Genomic DNA, 23,290 nt, shown 5'->3' with positions numbered 1-23,290 from the left:
AAGCTCTATATGGAATAATACATTATCACTAAAATTTGAACAGATGGAATGCATAACAATATTGTTTTCTGGAAAGCTGTATGACTGAAGCACATGTATTATATTGACCTCATCACATAGGAAATGTGCAATAAACAACACCTTTTTTGATTGGCACACTCATTAACTTGTTCAAAAAAAAATGAACGAGGTGTTATATATATATATATATATATATATATATATATATATATATATATAGCTGTTGTGAGATTTCCTTAGGTCATTGTTCCTTTAGCGGCAATATTTCAATATTTCAATATTAGCCAAATGTGGCGACTGTTAATATTTGCACCGATCAAAACCGATGACTTCTAGGGTCTTTATTTCCATATAATAACTATGTTTGGGTCTTTCTCCAACTTCTCTTCCAGTTCCTGAGTACTTAAGCCTGTTTTACAGCATATTTCGTCATAATTATGACAACCATTGCAAAATTCGTAGAGTTGTTTCCCCTTGGTGTACTCAGCGTCTAGCAGTTTAATTGGGTACTTGTACAATCGCCTAATGTATCCTTTCATCAGTCCATACTGAACCAGTTTCTTCTCGTCTATGCGAAGCCCGGAGGGGTTATACCTTACACACAGGTCCCTGACAGTCGTCCCCGGGGTAAAACTGCAGTAAAACATGAACACGTCTCGGAATGTGGGCACTGAACACCCATGATTTGTCACAAACTTAATGCACTTCTCCTGCAGGTTTTTGTCTCCGGACAGGTCCGCTAGTCTAGGTGTAGTTGTGTACACATTAGAGTACTGAAAACTACTTGTCAGTTTTACTACTTTGTAGTGCAGCAAATTCTGCACACAGGCTTTCACCAGGTTCGATTCAACTCCCGCCTCCGAAGCAATCCGTACAACGTGATTAAAGCCATCTATAAAACCAATGATTTGTTGTGTTGTGAGATCCCAATCCTGAGCACTGAGAGTTTCGAACTCTGGTAGCAGCTGGGGAACGTCTTGGTCTTCTATTTGGGGGAGCTGGGTAACGTAAGGGGACACCTTAAGATGAATCGTGTCAACCTCGTTTACTGAGATGCTGCAATATCCATTCCTATTCAGCTCTGCCCGTATAATGTGGAGCATGTCCGGTAACATTTTCTTGCTGTCTACCTGTGATAGGAACCCTCTATCCAGCTCTAATTGTGTCAGATAAGTGGAGAGTTTTTTCACCACCACTTCGTATTTAGAAGTCGGGGTGTCCACATCAAAAACCAGACAGAGGTTAAATATCAGGGCATTGCGTTTGTACTTGACGCCATCGATACACACTGGGCATCCCACAATCGTATGGCCCAGTGCGTTTGTTGTGATCAGCCGGGTCTGCAATTCGGGTTTGGTGATGATGTAAACGTGTAGAGCATCGAACACTTCTTTACTGATATAATTCGTGGGCACCTGATACGTTATTCGAGGGCCTTTCTTTGGGTGGAACTCACTATAGAATATACACTTGATGTGTCCAGGTGCCTTCAACATATCTGGTAACGAAAGTTTAGTCAGAAAACTGCTGTGGTCGATGACTATCTCATTTCTCCATCAACTTTCCTTCTATTCCCTGTCGTACGCGCCACTACAAATTCAACTTCCTGGTTCGCGTTCATGTCAAATATGCCTGCGAGAGTTACCCCCCTTGAATGGGAAAATAGGTGTTAAGAATCGAAGTTGGAGTTGTTTAATTTTACGAAATTTTCTTATTTGGCGATTCTCAGCTGGCAAAAAGATTTTAGAAGGTTTCAGCTCAAACTTACGATCCCATCTGAATTTGAGATATAATAAGCACTACACTAGCTTGTAAGCTGGTTAATTTAACATCGGTAAACATCAGAACCGGTTACCGTAAACAAATTGTCGACGAGTTATTTTTGGCTCCCCTATGCGCTTTAAACATGGACAAGTTTTAAACATATTTCGTTTGATTTGTAGATGCTTGGTTTCAGCTAGATCGACGTTTTAAACCGTTAAGCCAGCGAGAGCTTGCATGCAATGCGTGTAGTAATGCGTGTTTTACCACAAAAAACAATGCGGATGTTTAACATTCCGGTTCTTTAATAAAAAATTGAACTGTGTATAAAAAGAAATGGCCTAATTATCTGGTTTGACTGGTGGTTTACGCCGTACTCAAGAATATTTGTCTTATACGACAGCGGCCAGCATAATCAGGGGCGTCAGAAGGAAATTAAAAATGGAGGGCCCAGCTCATCACATAAGGGGAGGGGGGTCCAGGAACTGTCTAGGTCATAGATTGCTGTAGAGGAGATCTCAGCCATTTTGGGACACCGAGAGATGGAGTGTGAAGTGTATATATAGCATATAGCTAATTAAGAGCGGTCGTGGGTAAGCGAGAGGTCGGGGTGGGGGTTGGTGCAGATATACAGGAGAGTAAAACCCGGAGCTCCGAGTTTAAAAATCTATACCCCAACACATTCATTAGGCTATTCATAGGGTCCAGAGGCCGATTCACAGCCCATTTGGACTCAAAAACGAAAAACATGATTTTAGAGCTTATTTTTGAACTCTGTAAATTAAGATTTTGACCACATCATCAATGTTATCTTAAGAAAATTGTGTCACCATTTCAACTTCATCGTCGAAAACTAAACATTGTGAAAACATTTTAAATTTTGATTTAAGTCAGAAATGTCTTTGTCGAATCAGCCTCAGGTGCCACTCGGGCCCTGGAGGCTCCGTGACCTTAAATTGTCATTGACGATTTCTCAGCCATTCAAATATAGGGCACCTGGAACAGTAACATCCCGAATATAGGAGCCACGATTCCGAGTCCCCTTTTCTATACCAGCCACAGCGTCTTTAGCGAAATTTTTATCACTATTTATACCTTTGAACTGCTGCGTAAAGAGACCTGATCGTCAGAAAATTCTTAACATAATTTTGAATAATTTCTTACTTTAGTTTATATGTGCATATCAAAGAGAACCTATCTCTAAATTGTATGGACAGCGTTATCTATTTAATCAGACGCAGATATTATAAGAATCATTCATGTAAGTACTTTAAGAAATACTGATCTAGTCTTTATTGTTCATTTTAGTACAGTAAAAGTGGAAGAGTTGAAATTTTAGAATGGGGCACTATGCACTACACTTTGCCTTCCCAGCAAGGTCAAATTCTACCTGCCACGTAAGAAGTTTGGGGGAAGGGAGGTGGGCTCCATATTTCGGCCCCCACTACTTGAAAGGCGGGGGGCACTTAATTTAACAGAAAATCAGTCTCAGTGATGCTAGATTGCAGTCTGTTATTGCAGAAGATTATTCAGTGAAATGGCACACATATTCTGTTAATTTAACACAAAGATTGCATTAGAACACATGAATGTTGAGTATGACACTGTATTATGTTATAATTGGGACTAATATAACAGTTGTACTAGTCCCAGGTTATAATAGAAAAAAAAGTTGAAGTTTTTTTTTTTTTTTTGGAGTCTACAGGTGTGTCCTGTCTTTTTTCAATTTTGTGCACGGAAGGCCTATACATGTACTGCATATATATATATGGTAAACCGCTTTGAACGATTTGGACACGGTACATACATGTTGCTGCGGTATAGTGTAGACGTGCATCAGTTACATGTAAAAAAAGGCAACGTTAAACAAATGCTCATAAACAAGTAAAACGAGTACTCACGGCTATACTGAATCTCTATAACAAAGGAATTCCGTGGGATCAGGTGCACGGAGCGCTTTTTACCACGTTCATCGCACCATGAAATTCTTTTGTTAGAGATCCAACATCTCTAGAATGTATTCTGTTATTATGACACAATATTCCGTCGCATTCAACATATTATCATGTTAGTCTATTGTAATATTTATGTTGAAGTAATAAAATATGTGTCTGATATTTAACAGAACCATCTACTGCAATAAAAGAATACATTCTAACATCACTCAGACAACAGACTTTCTGTTAAAATTAACTGATTAATTTTTGAGTGTACCACAATACATCTGGCGAGTGGTAAGTCGATCAGAAGAGCGACTGTGGATAAACAGAGAATAGACATATGTACAGGTACATGCACCGATACATATACACACCCACCCACTCACACATGGTTAGATGAAGAAGGAGTTCTTTCAGTGTACCGGTACCATTGTTTAGTTGCATACAGGCCCAAGGCTTAATGTATATATATGTATAATATATATGCATATGCCTACATAGTGGCAGCATGCACTTATTCACAGTTTTCACGCATCATTTAATCATTTATTTAATAAAAAAAGCGGTGTCGCATCAAGACCGGATCTCACAGGACTTGATATTCAAAAGGCAGCTACGTAATCTCACGTACCCCCCTCCCCCCTCTCCTACCCCCACCCGCTTCAGCATAATTTCGCCTCCAAATAAAGGATCCAAGAAATAAAAAAAGTATATAGGTACGCCTTAGACAATGCCTACATAAGTAGGCGTACATGTATAAGACTGCTTGGTGTGTACTATCAGCAGGTGATTAGCCATGTTGGGTAACTTCACGTAATATTAGTATTGGCATTATGTAGATTTATATAACCGCTCACGACTAAGAACTGTTGAGAATACACAGGTGCAATACATTAGAGAAAAAAGGAAATGGTTTTAGACCCAATGTAGGTCTATATACACATATTCTTGTAAGAATAGCTCAGTTGTATATTGGTCTTTTATACATGCTGGCTTTGGCCTGTGTGTCCCCGATAATCCGGATAGCACTTACTTTTTTGCAACAGACTGTACACGTCTATGTATACTTAGAGATGTAAATCCTACAGGGAATGTTGAATATGTTGTAGTTATAAAACATTATGTCATAGCAAGCACTTATGGACAGCTACATATATACTGACTTCCCTATACTGCTTTTCATCGTGGATATACCAAATGATTTTACAAATGTACATGTAGACCCCCTACCTATATATCCCAAGCTATATGGAAGCTAATATATAAACTTGTAACTTGTTTAGCCGAGATCTGCAACATACTTAAAACACATGTGGCCTCACTAATCATGTGTTATTTTCCAATCTTTATTTTATTGTTTATAACACACATCGCTAATGTGATCAAAAGACCTCTGTTGTTTTCGGCATGTTCAAGGCTCATTCCTGCTGCGCCGGTGGAAAGTTTGGCGTGGAACTTGTAGACATTTGATGGTCTTTTCTCCTCATACGCACGTGTTCGTTTTCCTAAGGGCTCCATTGTCTATGTTTCTTGTACTGTTTTGTAATCACATTAAGGATGCTAATAATGTTTAGTCAATGTTTGCACTACAGGGTTGTAAACTGTTAAACTATATCTGCATACTATCATTGTAAACTAAAAAGCTGTTGAATGTTTTGATAAATATACAATAGCTGTAGTGCGAAGTTAATATATCATAGTTTTATGATCACATTAAGTGTGCTGCTAACACTACAGGCTCTAAACTCACAGTATGTCGCCAGATAAAACAAAAGGCTGCATGTCGAGTAATGTAACACATGCAAAAACCATTATGTGCTTTTATTCTAGGAATTAGCCCTATTTTTAACTGACGCTGCGTGCTCACTGGTCAGTCTCATGATAATCCAATGATGTAGGGAAAGTCAGTATGAATATGAATGTAGAAGTAACTTGTTACTAAATTTTGAACTGGTGATATTGTAGGTGTACTGTAGTTAATCTAAATTTTATAACATCGAAGTTTTTAATAATGTATCCTTCTTGATTGTGCTGAAATATATAGATAAATATATAAATCTTCACGCATTTCGAGAAAAGTAAAATAAAATACGATATTAAACATATGCGGGCTTTATTTTATTCTTGAATTTAAAAAATGGCCTAAAATTAGAATATTTACTATTTGTTCTCCGAAGACTGAGCTTCTGTTGTTATAAGATGAACTGATATGCGGGTGTAGGCCTATGTACACGGTCACGTACGCACACATGTACATGTTAAAGTATATAGGTATGTGCTAATAAGAAGACGGTCCTGTTATAGGAGTATTTGTAAACCTACGTGGATCAGAAGTCAGAGTAAATCAGCCGAGTAACGAGAGTTTGATCTATCGTCATAAATGACATAAGCTTTCTGTAATGACATGTAGCTTGTTATAGGGATGGATTCAGCATTTGAAAAATCCGTTTATGTATACTTGTACTGAAAATTCAGTGAATGGCATAAAAGTAGTAAATAAATAAGTTGGAAAGTATAGAAATTTGTGTACGGAATAATACATTAAACCTCAAAGATAACTTCGATTAGGGCCTATGTTTAAATCTGTGTTGCTGGGCCTCTCAGAGTAACGCCCCTTCCTGCAACGTAGCACGTGACTTATATTTACGTTTCGTGTCATGCACGTGACTGAACGAGATGTCAGCAGGCGGAAAGCTGCTGGAAGATCGCAGGTTGGAACTTAACAAAGTGTTTGGTTGAACTTCGCCGCATGACTAGCCTCATGACCACCGGGTGATACTTTAATGGTAAGATTTGATTAGGTTTCCTTCTTCCTCTTTCTCCAGTTAGGGAAATCGCATAGAGGCTAGTTTGAGCACAGAGACCGAGAGAGCTGACGTGCTATCTCGGATTGGTGTACCCTAGGCCTTGTCCTTCCGAGTTGTAGAGACAGAGATTTTGTGTGTGACTGGTCAAATCGCTATTGTTAGGCAGATGGAACTCTGTGGAGCGTATCAAAGGCGGATTAGCTCAATTGTCCACCACAACCACAGCTTGTGTTGTGGATTCTAGTCTAAATTAACCTGTCAGGCTGACCGTAGCAATAGTTTTTGGCCTTTGGTTTGTGAGGTCAACGGGTGGTCAAGGGGTACGTAGGCCTGTTAATTCAAGCATGTCGAACATGTGTATATATATGATACATACATGTAAGCTGACGTAACCACTACAGTGTCAGTTGCCTGTGGCATCTACGATTTGGCCTGAAGTGATAGTTCAAAGTGCCAACACATTGTGATTGACATCTTGCAGTTCAAACAATTAACTGTCCGAAAGCTTTTAAAAGGGCTTGTTTTGTGCTGAGACAGGCAATTGCATGGTCACTTGTCAGCAGATCTGACCAGTTTCGACTTCAGTGTGAATTTCATTAGATCTTCAGTAAGCAGTGGAATTACGTTATCCAGTTTACACAGCCATCCTCTACATATACAGCAACCATGAGACTGCCCATTGTTTTGTGTGTAAGTATTTGGCTTATAATGCGATATCATTGTCCAGCTATGTTAGCAGGTGTAAAGTTAAATGGTACTCATGTACAGGCAAACCAAACAGGCAGATATGCAGAACAGCATGCAATCATTGGACCAGACATTTTTTAAAAATTTTATTTTTACCCCAGCAGCTGAGGATGTCCGTCTCGCTATATGTGTAGAAAGAAGTCTTTGCACTCAGCATAAACATTCAGTATTATTTCTTCTTTGTGAAATGATTTGACTGCAGTATATATATGCATTCTATATTAGATGTTAAAGCATTCAGATGTATCTGGTTCCATTGGTATCATTGACATGTAGTATTGGTGATATTTGTATTTGAAGAAAGAGGTTGTTGGTGATTACAAAATAAATAAATAAATAAATGGATAAATGAATAAATGTATAAATAAATGTACGTTAGTACACGAATTGTTTAACCTGGAAATCATTCTTTAACATATTGGTCATCTCCAGAATTCTGTGATGTGATGGCATGTATTGTAGCCTGACTAAAACTTGATCTCACCCGGTATTGGCCTCTAAGCATTTTCTCCTCGACACCAAACTGAACAATTGTGTTATGGGAGGGAAGGATCTATGTGAAGCTCTATATGTGGACTTTATACCCTGTGCTCTCTCAAAGGAAATGATGTAGCTCTGTATTTATTGTACACTATTCTCTGTCAGCTTCAAGCTTCAAAACTCAGGAACTTATGCCAGAGCTAAGTCATCACTGTGTCTGATTCATCAACTGACAAATGCTATCACATTAGCTTTCATAAAACTTTGTAGATCAGTTTTTTGTTCACTTTTCTTACACATGTATGTCATGTTTTTTGTTCGCTTTTCTTAAATATGTTATGTCATGTTATGCCTTATGACATGAAAAAAAGAGGAATTTGACCTACAAAATTAAGTATGTAATAATTACAAGGAGTATCTTCCTGTGATTTCCAATACGAAATCAATTTTTACAAACAGATACATTTAGTACCTGTCATAATATTTACTGAACTGTCTTGTTTACATTTATGAATTCAGTTATCATATTTATGTTTCAGGACGTTGTGGATATCTCTGTCCGAAACCCTGTCAAGGTGGTTTGTGAGGAGAAGTACACCACATATGAGATCGCAGTGCAGGTATATACGCTCCCTAATAGCTTAATCTGCTCTCATCTATCAGGTCTAGAGTTTTAAGTGGTATTATCAGTGGGTTTCGTGGCCAAATTAATTAAATTCAGTAAGGCACGTCATAAATTCTCACAGGTTTGCTAACGTGCAAAATAACACGAAGATGTGATTTTACAGTAATGGTTAGATTGAATATACATCTTGCATACTTGAATTCGTCAGCTCCAGGGAGCTATTTAGCAACTGACATAAATTCATATCCTTTAGAAGAATTTGTTCTCACACTAAAACGTGCTGTGAACTTGCTAGACACCTGAATTGCTGATTCGGCAGATTTGTACATGAGGTTTTGTTTGTCAGTTCCTTCATCAGTTTTGTTGTGCATACATGTGTCCTTTTAATTTCTTCAGACATGGAATACTCTAATATCTGAGACATTCAATTCTTACCAGAAATGAAATGTTACTTGGCTATCATAGATTTAGCCAGAATTTGAAATCAGGTCATCTCATTTCCAATTTCCTCTTATTTTTCTTATCTCTCCCATGTTAATGTTGTCAGAATAGGGCATGTCAAAGATGCTGAGGAACCTTTGTTGGCTGATGTCATTCTTACTTGAGTTACTCTTTCCATTAAGGCTCTATATTGTCATACTAAGATAATCAAAGCTACTAGTGTCTTATTTACCTGTGTCACAAATACCTGGCTAGGTTATGATTAGAAGGTTGACTTGCGAAACACTCTACTTATCAAAGTATGTGAGATTTCACATCTGGGTACACGTTGACAGGTTTGCTTATACCCAGTACATGGAGGTTAATGGACTTGACCAGACTATATTTCCAGAGTTAGCAAGGTTTCTCATGACAGCATTAATAAATGATTATTTTGTTTTAGTTTTGTGTTGTAAGGAAGCTAGCAGAACAAAAAAGCTTGTGAATAAATTTAAAGGTGGTACAGGACATAATATTGTGTTATTTAAAAAGTTACAATGTTACTGTTTGGTGAAGAACATTGCATTTGACCGGCTGCTTATTTCCAGGTTTGTAAAAGAACAAAATCTTTGTAACATTCTTGTTTTAAACATTTACATTTTCTGCGATACTTTATCCAGACCTATATTAAACATTATTTTAATATCGTTTGTTTTTCCGTTGTTCTCTTATTAGACCACCAATATTGCCTTTTCTCTGTCAAGTTCGGTCACACGTAGAAGGTTCTCAGAATTTTGCTGGCTGAGGAAACAGTTAAAAGATCATCACCCACAACTGTAAGTACTGGTAATTTAGAATCTTGTCAGAATGCCTGCAGTAAGTTGTTCTCTCATAGAGGTACACATTATCCTGTGACGTGACAGTATTTATTCTCTTGGTAAACATGGTATGTGCCTGCAGAAGGACACAGATGACTAAAAGACAACATGAATTGGGACAGAGACTACATTTACTAATCAGAGATGTTTCTCTATCAGTGAAGTCACTAAGTCTTGTATATATTTGAGCTAAGACAAAATGGTATTTATTTACTGCGGAAAATATTCATATGAAGTTCTGTTGCGGTTTGTCCCAACTGTAACTGTATAATTAGGTCCCCATTGTATACATGTAATTTTTCTGTATGGAATTTTGGTAGCAGTGTTTCATTTTTAGAAACAGTGAGGATATATTCGTATGTTCATGACCACATCTGTGTCTGTTTTCACTTACAATCCTGTGACTTGGCGATGGTATGTTAGACAAATTGTTCTGTTTTTACTGTGGTAACAGCTTACTCTCCATTTGTAGCCTACATGAGTATGAACTAGATACCTACTGTTGCATTACTATCATACCCAATGCAGGTAGAACAGATGACGGTAGGACTCTGTTCTACCTCCATGCATACACACACACACACACAGCACAGCAGGCTGTCTTTGATACCTGACCTCTGACGTTGGTGTTACCACCTGTGTCCGTGGACAGTGTGTGCATCATCTGGGATTAAAATAGGTATCATATTGTGGTGTGGGCGTGTACACATGACCTGTGTCTAACCTCGTATCTTTTTACACTTTTCACAAAAGCATAGATGGCTCAATACATCAGATAAGAATTTTGACTGCTCCATCTACCACACTCTTTCTCCCATGAAAGGGTTAAGTGCCAGTGACATCTTGAATACAAACAAAGACTATCAGAATAAGGTCATAATTCAGTATGACGGGCAAAGTGGACCCAGCCAAAACATGGAAGGCAGAATTTTTAAAGATTTTTCCATTAACCAACAATATTGAATGAATCCCATTCTGCACCGTGCCGATACCAAGAGGGAGTGAAGCGTAACAACATTCTAGACTTTGGCTACAGTGCTGCAGTATTAGGGGGGCATCACTAAATCTGGGGAGATGTTGCAGTGCACCTTGTATTTTGTTTCTTGGTTTGAGGCAGTGTTCTATAATGAGATCAGCCTCATCCTGGCTTCCACCCCGACCATATGTGTGGATTAAGTTTTCTGGCTTCCTCCACCCATCATACTGCCTGCTGTCATATATTTTTGAGTACAACGTAAACACCAATCAAGTAAATAAATAAATAAATAAAAGACCAGCCTTTCTTTTACTTTGACAGTGACATGCATACTTCCTGACTTTTGGCCCTGTTACATCTTATGTATCACATGGACTTACATTTTTCTGTGTTATCATTTTTGTCTTACATAGATTTATTGCACCATTCACGACTTGATTTTGCTTCTAGAAGTATGATAGTTATCTGCAAGCCAGGTGATTTATCTGTAGTAGATAACCCTGACTCATCACCTGATGTACCGGTACATGTATTTTAAACAATATTTAGTCAAATGCTCAACAGTGGGGTTTATTGTCGTACTTAACCAACAATATTTGGTCACATGGTCATCAGTATTTGGTCACATGGTCCTTAAAAGTTCTGATAGGAGTAGATAGATGATAGATGAGATATAACTCAAGTAAAGAGACAGATCCAAATAAAAATGAAGTTGAATCAGGTTAAAACTTGATTCAATACAAGATAATTAAATAAACTACATACAGTGATTATTGCTGAAAAATATGTAACCAACCCTGCCTGAAGTACATACCTGATGATGGGTTAAAAAAAAGATGTAAACAGCATTGTAATCAAATATTTAGTATTCCTCCATATTTTGTGTGTTTTCCCATTCCAGCAAACCACCAGAATTACCAAGGAAGACTTTCTTTGCGGAGAGATTTGATCCAGAGTTCATCTCCATCCGTATGAAAAGTTTGGAAGATTTTCTGACAAGGTAAAGTAAATGTTTGTAACATGTAAATGATACAGGTTTCTATTACGACTACTTGGAGCTTGCTCATCTGGTATGGGATCTCAGTTAAATGTGAAAGTTGTCATTCACTCTTACCGAAATAACAGTCCTAAGTTTTCTAAAATGTCAACAACCTCTGGTAGGAGGAGGTAGCATTTTATCATGGATAACAATTGTTGTAAATGTAAATTCCCTAAAAGGGGTAAAAACATTTCACATTTGTCTACATTTGTCTTATGGACAACGACTGTTGTGAGTTCCGTAAAGGAAGTTAATAATCTTTGTCCCATCATGACTTTCCAATAACGTAACAGTTTTATAAGGTATCAAAGGTAAAGGTGACATGATCTGTGAAAAAGGGACTGTCACGTTTGGCTCGCACGTTGTCATTTTTGCATTCTCGAGTTGTCACAATGCCCTCTCATTGTTACTTTTGACTTCTCAGGTTGTCACATTTGCTCTCTCAAATTGTTACTCTTGGGCTCTCAGGTGGTCACATCTGACCTCTTAGTTTGTCACACTTGACCTCACAGGTTGCAATATTTGCCCTCTCATATTGCCACATTTGACTCCCTAGGTTCTAACATATGCCCCCTAACCTCCTCCCATGTTATCACATTTGTCCCCTCAAGATGTCACACTTGACCTCCTGAGGTTGTCGCATTTGCCATCTCATGCTGCCCTCAGCACCTGTGTAGGACTCTGACATCGTGGGCTTAATGCTTGAAATAACTGGTTAATTTCATAGCAAGTCTATTGTTCATATCCCTGATGTAATTTAGTGTTTATTACTCTACAGATGTGTTGATTGAAGTACGATTTTCCCCCTATGGTTGTTTATTACTCTGCAGACCTGTGTGTTGATTGATGTACCATTTCCCCTCTATGGTTGTTTATTACTCTTCAGACCTGTGTGTTGATTGACTACCATTTCACTTATGGTTGTTTATTACTCTACAGACCTGTGTGTTGATTGACTACCATTTCACCTATGGTTGTTATGGTTGTTTATTACTCTACAGATGTGTTGAGGAAAGACTCTACTTTTCCGACTCCTCCTTGCATCTGTTTATACAATCAGACTTGACTTGTTCACAAATTGATGATTACCTGGAAGGCAGACTGAGCCAGGAGGAGGTCAATGATGCACGCAGCAGGTGCAGCACAAGGTAGGCCAGTCTTCATGTCAGTTGTAAAGAAAGATCTCACTGATTTTGTAACTTCATGCATTAATAATCCACCTGCATCAAATCTGTAACAAATACTTGACAGTAGCATGGATTTGGATTTTAAGGTTGCTTCTGTAATAAATAGTCTACCTGAAGTGCACTTTTTAGTTAAAACAATCCAGGTGATTTGATATCCTGAATTACTTACTGTCGCTATTGTTGCCTGCAAGTGTAATATTTTGTGTAGTTTCTGTAGCGCCCAGTTTCTCTGCCAGGATACGTGACAAGTGGCATATAACTGAGTTTTACCTGCTTACTCGGTACGACACAAGGTTCAGCGCTATCGGGTTTCCCCACAACACCAAGATGAAGGTGTTAAAGTCTATTCTACCCCAAAAAAAATAAAATAAGAAATATTTCATGCAGCTTTTTGCTGCCCTTTTCTTTCCCTCCCTGCGCAGAGGTCATACATTTTAGACCAATCAGCGGCAAGCTTATTCCGTTGCGGTTGGTCTAGATATTTCATAGCTGCGTATGTATGATGTCGTGTCTCATTGTTGGGTGGCGTAGGGATGTAAAATTGCACTGTATATGTATTATGGGCTTGGATTGGAACATCATGACACAAATGTTGCATTTTCCACGTCATGGTGTCTGGATGTAAACTATCAAAAATGTGAAAAGCAATATCTATACACGATGTGAAATTACACTTTTATCTCTGAACGAAATTCAGATAGTTCATCTGTATATTAATCACAAAACCTAATCTAACAAGTAAACAAACTCAAATTCTTTTATTTGTAGACATAAACAGTTTGAAACCATATTACTCAGGGAGGTAAACGTAAAGGCCGGTGTGTCGAGTGACTTACTCAATGTTATTTGAAAGGTCATTTCTATTTAAGGTGTATATTTGCACATGGTACACAGCAGGGTAGAATTATTATCCTGTGTTAAATAGGCATCTTATCTTAAATAGATATCTTAATAGCCCTCGGTCTATTATGTAACTGCTTACCAGTTGTATAACCATTATCAAATGCCTCGTGCTCAGGTGATAACCCTTACATACTTTGATTTCTCAATGTAAAATATCATTTTGCACTATGTTTGAAATGGACCAATAGGTAAGCCACTAAAACAGTATCCATCTCTACATGAAGCTGTGCTTAAGCTGAATGGTTGTGGAAAACAGGATGTTGGGTTTTGGAATTTCTATGAAAATCTTTCTGTTTTTTTCACAAATGTGAACCCTGTGCAAGTATAATAATATAAAAACAATAATCAAACATTAACTGATACATAGATGAATAAAAATTACTCAGATATTTTGTATAAGCCCATAATATCAATGGCATTTGTTGTTTTATAGCTTTATAGCTTCAGTAAATTGTGACTAAACAATGCTGTCATGGTATTATTTCATTTTTTCTCACCCACTAATGATACCTCACTAAGAGTTATCTCCCTTGAATAGTCAATTGCATTCTTACTTAGAAGCGATGACTGTAACAAACAAGTCTTAAAACTGATATGCGTGCAAGTGTTTCTTTTGAGCAGATACCTATTTATAAACTACATTGTCTGCTTCCTGTATACTACACTCTGCGGGTGGTCGTGGGTTTCCCCGGGCTCTGCCTGCTTTCCTCCCACCTTAATGCTTGTTGCCGTCATACAAGTAAAATACTCTTGAGAGCGGCATAAAACATAAAAAAAAAAAAATGAATATCTCTGATGCTAGGTGTAGTTTCCCTGGTGCTCATCTCTTATTCCAGTTAACTTTGATAACAATGTTAGTTTCTTCGTCAAAATGTTGTCTTCGAATAAACAAAAGCTGTACATCCAAACTCTTCCCTGTCATAAATATTAAAACATTCTTCACTTCATGTCAGCCATGTAATTATTGGCTTTTTGTCAACATGAATGTAACAGCATTCTTCTTTATTTTCAGTGGCAAGAACAAAGACTATGAAGATGTGTCTGAAGACATAGAGAACTCTGAAGCTGATGTGAGGGTACAGGAGACTGAGGCCATGGCAGCACCAGAGGGCTCTCTACCTCTAAGGGTCACACCCACGGAACTTGAGGATGCCACCAGTAATAGCAGTGGCAGTGTTTCAGACAGTCTAGAGTCGGATATGTATTTGTCGTGTGCAGTGGGACCAGGTAGTATTCAGTGATCAGTGTGATGGAAGATTCTTGAGATATCAGTCACAGGCAAGCTTAAACCAATGAGTACTCAGCAATCTCTGTGAGGGAGGAGATAATCACCTTCAGTGTTCATTGAAATATCAGTTATCTCCCTTGGGTGCTACCAACAGCAGAAATATTGTTGTGTCGTCAGTGAACATGTGGATACAGATTCTGGTCAGCGCGACCTGTTGCAGTGTGGAAAGCTGCCAGTTCATTTTTCTGAGGTGTGGTGAATGTTGCTTGGTGTTGTATGAGCCCTGAGGTCCACATCTGAGGCGCAGTACTCCTTGCTTGTCTCCAGAAATCTGACTAGTGCTCTGAGTAAAATATGATATGCAGCTCCATTGTTTGTCCCATTCCGTGTAACAGTTAAGAGTTATGTTGTGTTAATGTGAAGGTACAGGTCTGGCGGAAACCTGCGGATGGTTTTGGGTTCCTCTCACCATAATGCTGGCTGCTGTTGTATAAGTGAAATATTCTTGAGCACGGTGTAAAACACCAACCAAATAAATAAATCTATAAGGACAAGACCATTCCTTAATCAGTATGCAACCTGTGTTCATAGTTCAGAGTAGAATGTGGTTTGTGATCAAAACTAGTTTGTAGATGTAATGGAATAACATTTGGAAATGTTAGAAACTAACATGCTCTGAAATTAATCACCAACGTAATCTTTTTTTAAAAAAAAAAAACACATCCAGCTGAACTTGATCCTAGAGTTTTTACACAGCAGTTTTATTAAATGTTAACCAAGGAATTATAATCCATGGATAGCATGGCTGTGAGTTTTACCATCAGGATTTGTGCAGTAAGATAATCAAGATGTAGACTTTGTTTAATTATCCTTGTAGATATTTATTAAATGTTTACAGTGTTTTTAATGTAAATTTTTATTTAATGCACTTACAGGGACATGCTTTAGGCAGAAAAATTTGAATTTTTATCTGGTTCAGAAAGCAATAGTTATCAGGCATATTTAGGGTATAAATTTTTTTATTACTGTTTAGAGTACTGGTCTCTATTTGCTCAGTGCTTTAACAGCTTTAGATTGCTGTACATTGTTATTTTGTTCTTACTTTTTATGCTACTATAGATAGACATAGGTTGTAGTATTTATAACCTAACAGTCAAACGGTCACTGTTTACAAGGTTTGTGTTATGGTTATTGGTCATATGGCTTTACGGCAGGGATTGGTTCATGTTTGTATGTTTTAGCTTTTATTGAGGAGAATCGTGGTTTACTGCGATACACATACAGTATTGTGTGAACATTAGCAGTTGCATAGTTGCATATCTAAAGCTTTTGTGTGTGGCACACGGTTACTGTCAGCTAACGGGGAAACCCACATGACAGGGCAAGAAAATGCCTAGCTTTGTCAGTTGTGGAATTTTAGTGTAATATGTGATACTGTTTTGTGTAGTTAGCTCATAAAGCAATCACAGTCAACCACAGATTTGGGTGTAGATCATTAAAAAAATCCAACAGTTGGCAAGGGGTTTATTTAAGCATATTGTGAGGACATAATTCTGTGTAGACTTATTTTTTTCGTGAACCCCTGAAATTGGCCAATCCAACCAATGTAGTTTTCTCTCCAAAATAAATTATAAATGTGCTTTAATTCCTTAACCTTTTTGCATGTGAAATTTGAGTAGTACATAAGTGATGTCATACCACTATCATACATATGGCACCATACAACTGTCGCATGTGCGGCACCATGCAACTGTCACATATGCAGCACGCTACAACCGTCACATATGGGGTACCATGCAACTGTCACATATGCAGCACGCTACAACCGTCACATATGGGGTACCATGCAACTGTCACATATGCAGCACCATGCAACTGTCACATGCAGCACCATGCAGCTGTCACATGCAGCACCATGCAGCTGTCACATGTGCAGCATGATACAACTGTCACATATGCAGCATCCTACAACTGTCACATATGCAGCACCATGCAACTGTCACAGAAGCAGCATCTTACAACTGTCATACATGCTGCACAACACAACTTTTTTCATTTGTAGCATCATACAACCATGCAGACCTGTTCTGTTCTCTGACAGACCACTAACAAATATGTATTTGAATCATCACACAACCTTTACACCCGGAGCATCATATAACCATGCAGACCTGTTCTGTTCTCTGACTGACCACTAACAAATATGTATTTGAATCATCACACAACTTTTACACCCGTAGCATCATATAACCATGCAGACCTGTTCTGTTCCTCTGACTGACCACTAACAAATATGTATTTGCATCATCACACAACTTTTACACCCGTAGCATCATATAACCATGCAGGCCTGTCCTGTTCTCTGACTGACCACTAACCATACATGTATGTGCATCATCGTACAACTTTTACATATGTAGCTGCATTACAGACATAAACATGTAAAGACCTGTTATGTTCTCTGACTTTTGTTTGAGGTTTTGTTCTGGTCTGTTTCATAGTTTGAATGTGACGGATTTGTTTCTTTTGCTTATTAGTCTGCCAACTTTGTCTTTTCGTATTAATAATTCCAGAAATGGTAAAAAATTTATTGGTGATGTTGAATTCATACAGATGTTTTATGTTTTACACTTTAAAAGCAAACATATCCTGTTTAAAGAAGAGAAAATGTTGTGAAAGAAATTACATGTACAGATGATATGGGTTTAAACACTGCTCCTCAGCAAGGCAAAAACTTGGTGTGTGATCATGATACAAATATTGAATGTAATCGCAAACATTTGGTAACATTTCTACCAAAGATGGGGGCCTGTTATGTGAATTTTCGTCCAAACCATGAAGTGTATTTTGATTTGTTGTAATCTTTTTAGTTATTTTCATACATGTTTAAAAACACAGTAATTTGGTATCTAATGACCAGAAACAAATAATACTATAGAATAGAATGTTAGTCATTTCCATCATGATATATATGCTCAAAACCGTCAAGGTATTTAAATAGCTGATCCTTGATAAGCTCAAAAGAAGCTGAGTGAAGAACAATAAACTTTCGAAACATTTGTGTTCAATATCTGTGTTCGTTGATATTGATTTATATCCCTCTCAATCAAAAATTAAGTATTAGAAAGTTAACAAACAGATTGCTGACAATGCTGACAAAATATCTGTGAAATATGTGGCGAAAAAAATGAATTAACTTAAATCTGCGTACTTTAAGTGCAGAGAGCGAAGATGCAGAGGAATAAATACCCATGGGAAGAACTTCATGATTTTCCTTGTCACATAAGCTTTAGACCCGTCGGCGTCAAGTCCCACTTTGTACCAGGCATTGTGGTACAGTGTTTGTCAGTACCGTGGTCATGAACTCATTTGAAAACAATATTCTTGTAGCTATACAATATAATTAAAGACGTACTACATGGGAAGTAAATTCAGAGCAGTGACAGTGCGATATTATTGGCAAATGGCAACACGCAATCGGTGAAATACGGCCTCCTGTAGATCTGAGATCTGTTCCATTCTCCCAGCTTTGCTTTCAGTTATTGTGAGGGCTAAGGCTTCAGTTAAGGGCTTTTATTTTAAACTTTTCAGGTAAATGCATCAAAAGTAGGCAAATCAGACGCCACTCAAGCACCATGGTTTTAAACCAGAATAGGTAAAAAGAAAGAATGAATGAATGATTATGGCTTAACGCCAATCGGCAATATTTCAGCCATATCGCGTCGAGAACAAGGTGAAAACGCGAGACGGTTAAGGTTTTCGATATGATAATATGAACACCAAAAGTAAAACAAAAAGTACAGACATGGTTAAAATCGTATAAAAGAAAAATAAGATTTAAAACTCGAAAACCAGGGTTATAGTACATGTATAAATATATATGTATATAACTGTTTATCTATAGATATTTATGACAATTAAAATTTATATTTTATGATATAGGCCAATGACCTTCAAATAATTTATGACAACATCGCCAGCGATGCTGTCAAATAAATCATATATAGAGGTGACCGTGTAGAACCTTTGCCGAACATGAGCAAAGTCCACACAGTCAACCAAGATATGTTTGATGCAGTATTGAGCAGCACATCCAACACACTCGGGAGCACTGCTCCCATCTAAGATGAAATTGTGTGTCAGATGAGAATGCCCAATACGACATCTCGTTATAACTACTTGGTCTCTGCGAGACATTTGACAAGTATAGGCATTGTAGCCAATGATAGGATGAATGGCATGCAGTTTATTATGGATCTGCAAGTCCCATTCACCCTGCCAAAGGCGACGAATATATTTAAGAATACTAGACTTCACGTCAGTATAAGGGATTTTAACCCGAGATACAGGTTTATATAGGGCAGCTTTCGCTTCCCTGTCCACGACTGTTTCCATGGATACCAGTGTGACTTGGTATCCAACAGAATATAATATCTTTACCTCTTTTAATTAGTGTTTCGGCTGTTAGATCTCCCTGATGCGGGTGATGTATCCATCACATCCGCATCTGATGTTGAAGGACCAACGTCCTCCAGCGATTCCAAACCTATTAAAAGTTTGGACAGGATCCCTTGTGGCCTTCGAGGGACGCTCTGTGGGGCCACTAGGTTTATTATTTTCATTACGAGATTTATTTTCAGATTTATTTCTGGCAGGTTTGTTTTTGCTTTGATCAGGCTCAGGGTTATCAGTTTGTTTTGTAATATTTACTGGGTTGTTTTGAGTTACTGTAGTCGTCTGGGTAGAGCAGGAATTACAAGCAGGTTGAGCAGCAGGTTGTAGAGAAATAGGTCTGTCGTTTCCAATGGGCCAAGTCAATGAGGTTTGAGTAGTAACAGATGCTACTCGCTTGACCGCATTGGCAAATGAAGTCTGCAGTGTAGTATTAGGAGGCGAGACTAGTTTGCGGGCCTCCTGATACGATATATTGTTTTTTAGTTTTTATACTGATTATTTGTTTTTCTTTGACGAAAAGTGGGCAGTCCTTAGAGGAGGCCATGTGATCTCCACTGCAATTGCAGCACGACCCCCACAGAAACAGTGGTTTTCCTGACAACATTTGCATATGTAGAGGTAGTCAGAACATTCGTGGCAGAGACCAGACGCTTCGCTTCCTGATATGATAAATTATTTTTACATTTTAAGGTTATGATTTCCTTTTCTTTTTTGAAGAGAGGGCAGTCCTTGGAGGAGGCCATGTGGGCTCTACTACAATTCACACATTTTACTGTTTTTGTGCAGTCGAAGCCCTCATGACCTGCTCCCGCACATCTAAAGCAGACCAGTGTGTTGCGGCATTGACTCCTGCCATGGCCAAACCTCTGACAGGAGAAACACCGGGTGGGGTTAGGTATAAATAACTCCACCCTTACACTATATGGTCCAATAAATATAGATGACGGAAGGGATGTTTTATTGAATGTTAACATATAAGTGTTTGTTTTTACCAGATTCCCTTCTTTTCTAATTAGGAAGCGTTTTACCTTACTTACTCCTTGGTGTTTTAGTTCTTCAGTTATTTGTTGTTCATTCATTTCGGTAAGGTCCTGGTCTCTGTCACGAATTATACCATGACAGCAGTTCAATGTATTATGAGGAGAAACAGAAACAGGCTGCTCTCCTATATTTTGAATTTTTAGTAAATTTAGATATTGTTGTTTTCTCGAACATTCTAACAGAATGTTTCCAGATTTCATTTTCTTAACTTGTTTTAACGTTCCAGCATAACTTTCTATTGTTTTTTTTAATACAAATGTATTGATTTTCATTTTTCCGTTATTCTCATTTTTATTAGATATTACTAAGAAGGCAGGAAAATAATTATTTTCTCCTTCAATATCTAAGGGAACGTCATTTTTTCTTTTTTTAGCAGCCACTGCGATAATTTCAGGGGAAGCCATGATAGATTTTTATTAATTTCACCCCACGTGTCCCCCACCCGCCACGGAGTGCCAACAGGGGCGAATCTACCTCTGCGATGACCAGCAGAGAATAAAAACAGGGAATCCACGCAAGGTATACTCGAACAGATTGAGTCATACCAACAAGGTTAATTCAATCTACTCGATTGACCCATGAGCCACCGCCTTCTACACTGACCCCGAACAAGAGTATTTGGAGAAAACCCAACTTGACATCACAGTATGTGAAAGAATAACAAATGGGATCAAGAGTAGGGCTTGACGCGACCAGCCGATTGATCGGACCGGGCCCCATCCGACCTCCCGTCTCTCTCCAAGTAAGGGCCAAAGTGGTGTGTTGGACGTGAAGATCTCGCAAAACCAACACACCCTCAGCCACCAGGATCCCGTCCTCGGAGATTACGGGTCGCAACCCACGGCAAACAGGTCGCTTCCCGGTTGCCTCTCACACAACCAAGAAGATATGAGCCTATTTTATTCACCGGGCTTACACAGGAGAGCTCTAGGTTAGTCGACTTTTACGACAAGCTTGCCTACAGGGCTGAGGTCCTATTTTTATCACCCCGGAAACCCCACGAGGGCTCAGTATGAAGACGACATCGTCTGCCACCGTCATATATAACATACTATGACTATTAATATAATGGTATAACATCCCAGTTTCCATCACCGGCTGTGGGAAATCTGCAGCAAGTTAAAGCTATAGTGTACTTATTTTAGAAACTCGCCTATATTTAGCTGCCTTTAAAATCAGTCATATTCGCCACCAAAATTGTCTTAAGCCATTGACACGTAACAATCCAAGCTCTACACATTGATATGTTGAACGCCCATATTATTACAAAGAGAATGCAGATAGGATACTTTTTCGAATTGACAATGTTGAAGTCCATAATCTTAGTATCCACACCAAGAACTCATTGCCTCGGGTGACGTCATAATTATTCCAAACCACTTTGGATGCTGGACAACGTGGAGAGTGATTTGTTTTACAATGGCTGCAGCAACAAGCGGTTGGAACTCCACGTAGTAACACAGCCTGTACTTCTGCCTCTGCGAGTCGAACACAGGGCTTTAATTTCCTAACACTCGTCCTTAAATCCATTCATCCGTAAGATCACATACCACAAGAGATAAAATAAAATTCATTTATTCAGGTTATATCATACGAAAATGTTTAAACTATTTCAAATATCGCAATTTCAGCAAAGTTGGTTTTCCTCCGGCCATAATTCTGGCCGCCTTGGTGTAAGCGAAATATTCTTGAGTACGGCGTAAAACACCAATGAATATACACATACAGATCAGATTTTGCTCACGACGGACAACCAGTGCATATGCTGTGTGACATCTGTGTGACGAATGTTTTCTATTCAATAATCTGTAGGCTCTGGCCGACCTGACTAAAGGTGAGAAAGTGGCTGCAAAATGGACAAAGAGTGTCCAATACTAGCTTTTAGATGCCGGTCCATACACAGTGGACTGAAAACTCTTTATACGATTAGCTAAGCGGCGTAAAACTTTTTTTTTATTACACTATGAATTGATTTAAAATTACTTCCATCACGTGGAATACAATTAATTTATATTTCATGCTAAACATCAATTCCTACATTAGCGCATCTACATTAGTTATTACTCACTGTATGCAGTTGAATTTGGGACAATTATTTTTTTGAAATAACACCGTTATGCTAGCTTTTATCTCTTGTATGCATCTGTAACACATGTTTATAATTTAGTATTAAATTTTAAATTGCTGTGCACCATGCGTCCTGATATCCGTATGCCACAGAATTCAATTCCAGTCAATAAGCAATTCTTTTTAAAAAATTGAGTAAAATGGAAAGCCGCATGTTGTCGAAACTATAAGGACCTATATAGGTAAACATAATGTGCTTTTATATATAAAAAAGCGTCGTTTATGTTTACTAGTAGCTAGTAAAGTTCTATTGTTGAATTCACTGTTTTCGCAAATGTCTATTTAATACATTCGCGCAAGGATGCAGTATGATATTGTATCCCAGATTCGCGCGATAAATTTCGTCACCGAATGAATGAATGATTATGGCTTAACGCCACATCGGCAATATTTCAGCCATATCGTGGAGAGAACACGGTGAAAACGTGAGGCGGTTAAGGTTTTGAATATGATAACATGGACATCAAAAGTAAAACAAAAAGTACAGACATGTTTAAAATCGCATAAAAGAAAAATAAGAGTTAAAACTCGAAAACCAGGGTTATATATTACATGTATAAATCTATATGTATATAACTGTTTATCTATAGATATTTATGACAATTAAATTTATATTTTATGATATAGGCCAATGGCCTTCAAATAATTTATGCCT

The 23,290-nt window shown here is 38.1% G+C and overlaps 2 protein-coding genes across 3 annotated transcripts; one reads left to right on the top strand and one right to left on the bottom strand.

Annotated features, from left to right (window-relative positions):
* Positions 1-362: 362 nt before the first annotated feature.
* On the bottom strand, positions 363-1,517 carry LOC135463793 (GATOR1 complex protein NPRL2-like). The gene has a single exon (XM_064741235.1). It carries the CDS (start codon positions 1,515-1,517, stop codon positions 363-365), a length of 1,155 nt encoding a protein of 384 aa, XP_064597305.1.
* A 4,872-nt stretch (positions 1,518-6,389) lies between these two features.
* LOC135475913 (sorting nexin-10B-like) lies at positions 6,390-18,069 on the top strand. 2 transcript variants are annotated; one of them, XM_064755883.1, is made up of 6 exons: positions 6,390-6,508; positions 8,296-8,376; positions 9,537-9,637; positions 11,557-11,655; positions 12,696-12,842; positions 14,797-18,069. In XM_064755883.1, the coding sequence occupies exons 1-6, from the start codon at positions 6,506-6,508 to the stop codon at positions 15,023-15,025; spliced, it is 660 nt and encodes a 219-aa protein (XP_064611953.1). In that variant the 5' UTR covers positions 6,390-6,505; the 3' UTR covers positions 15,026-18,069. The 2 variants fall into 2 exon arrangements, with proteins under 2 accessions (XP_064611953.1, XP_064611945.1); XM_064755875.1 differs by lacking the exon at positions 6,390-6,508 and adding an exon at positions 6,585-7,219.
* The last annotated feature ends 5,221 nt before the right edge of the window (positions 18,070-23,290 follow it).

Source organism: Liolophura sinensis, chromosome 1 (genome assembly GCF_032854445.1).
Source record: "Liolophura sinensis isolate JHLJ2023 chromosome 1, CUHK_Ljap_v2, whole genome shotgun sequence".
In the NCBI taxonomy this organism is placed as follows: domain Eukaryota; kingdom Metazoa; phylum Mollusca; class Polyplacophora; order Chitonida; family Chitonidae; genus Liolophura; species Liolophura sinensis.
The sequence above is the reverse complement of the archived record's forward strand: the minus strand, read 5'-3'. Positions and strand labels throughout refer to the sequence as shown.

What these genes read in the sequence shown, in the direction of transcription:
- LOC135463793 (XM_064741235.1), bottom strand. Translation starts at nt 1,517, where the DNA reads ATGTTGAAGGCACCTGGACACATCAAGTGTATATTCTATAGTGAGTTC.
- LOC135475913 (XM_064755875.1), top strand. Translation starts at nt 7,196, where the DNA reads ATGAGACTGCCCATTGTTTTGTGT. An exon ending in CATATGAGATCGCAGTGCAG is followed by an intron (nt 8,377 to 9,536) that starts GTATATACGCTC and finishes TTCTCTTATTAG; the next exon opens with ACCACCAATATTGCCTTTTC. An exon ending in AAAGATCATCACCCACAACT is followed by an intron (nt 9,638 to 11,556) that starts GTAAGTACTGGT and finishes TTCCCATTCCAG; the next exon opens with CAAACCACCAGAATTACCAA.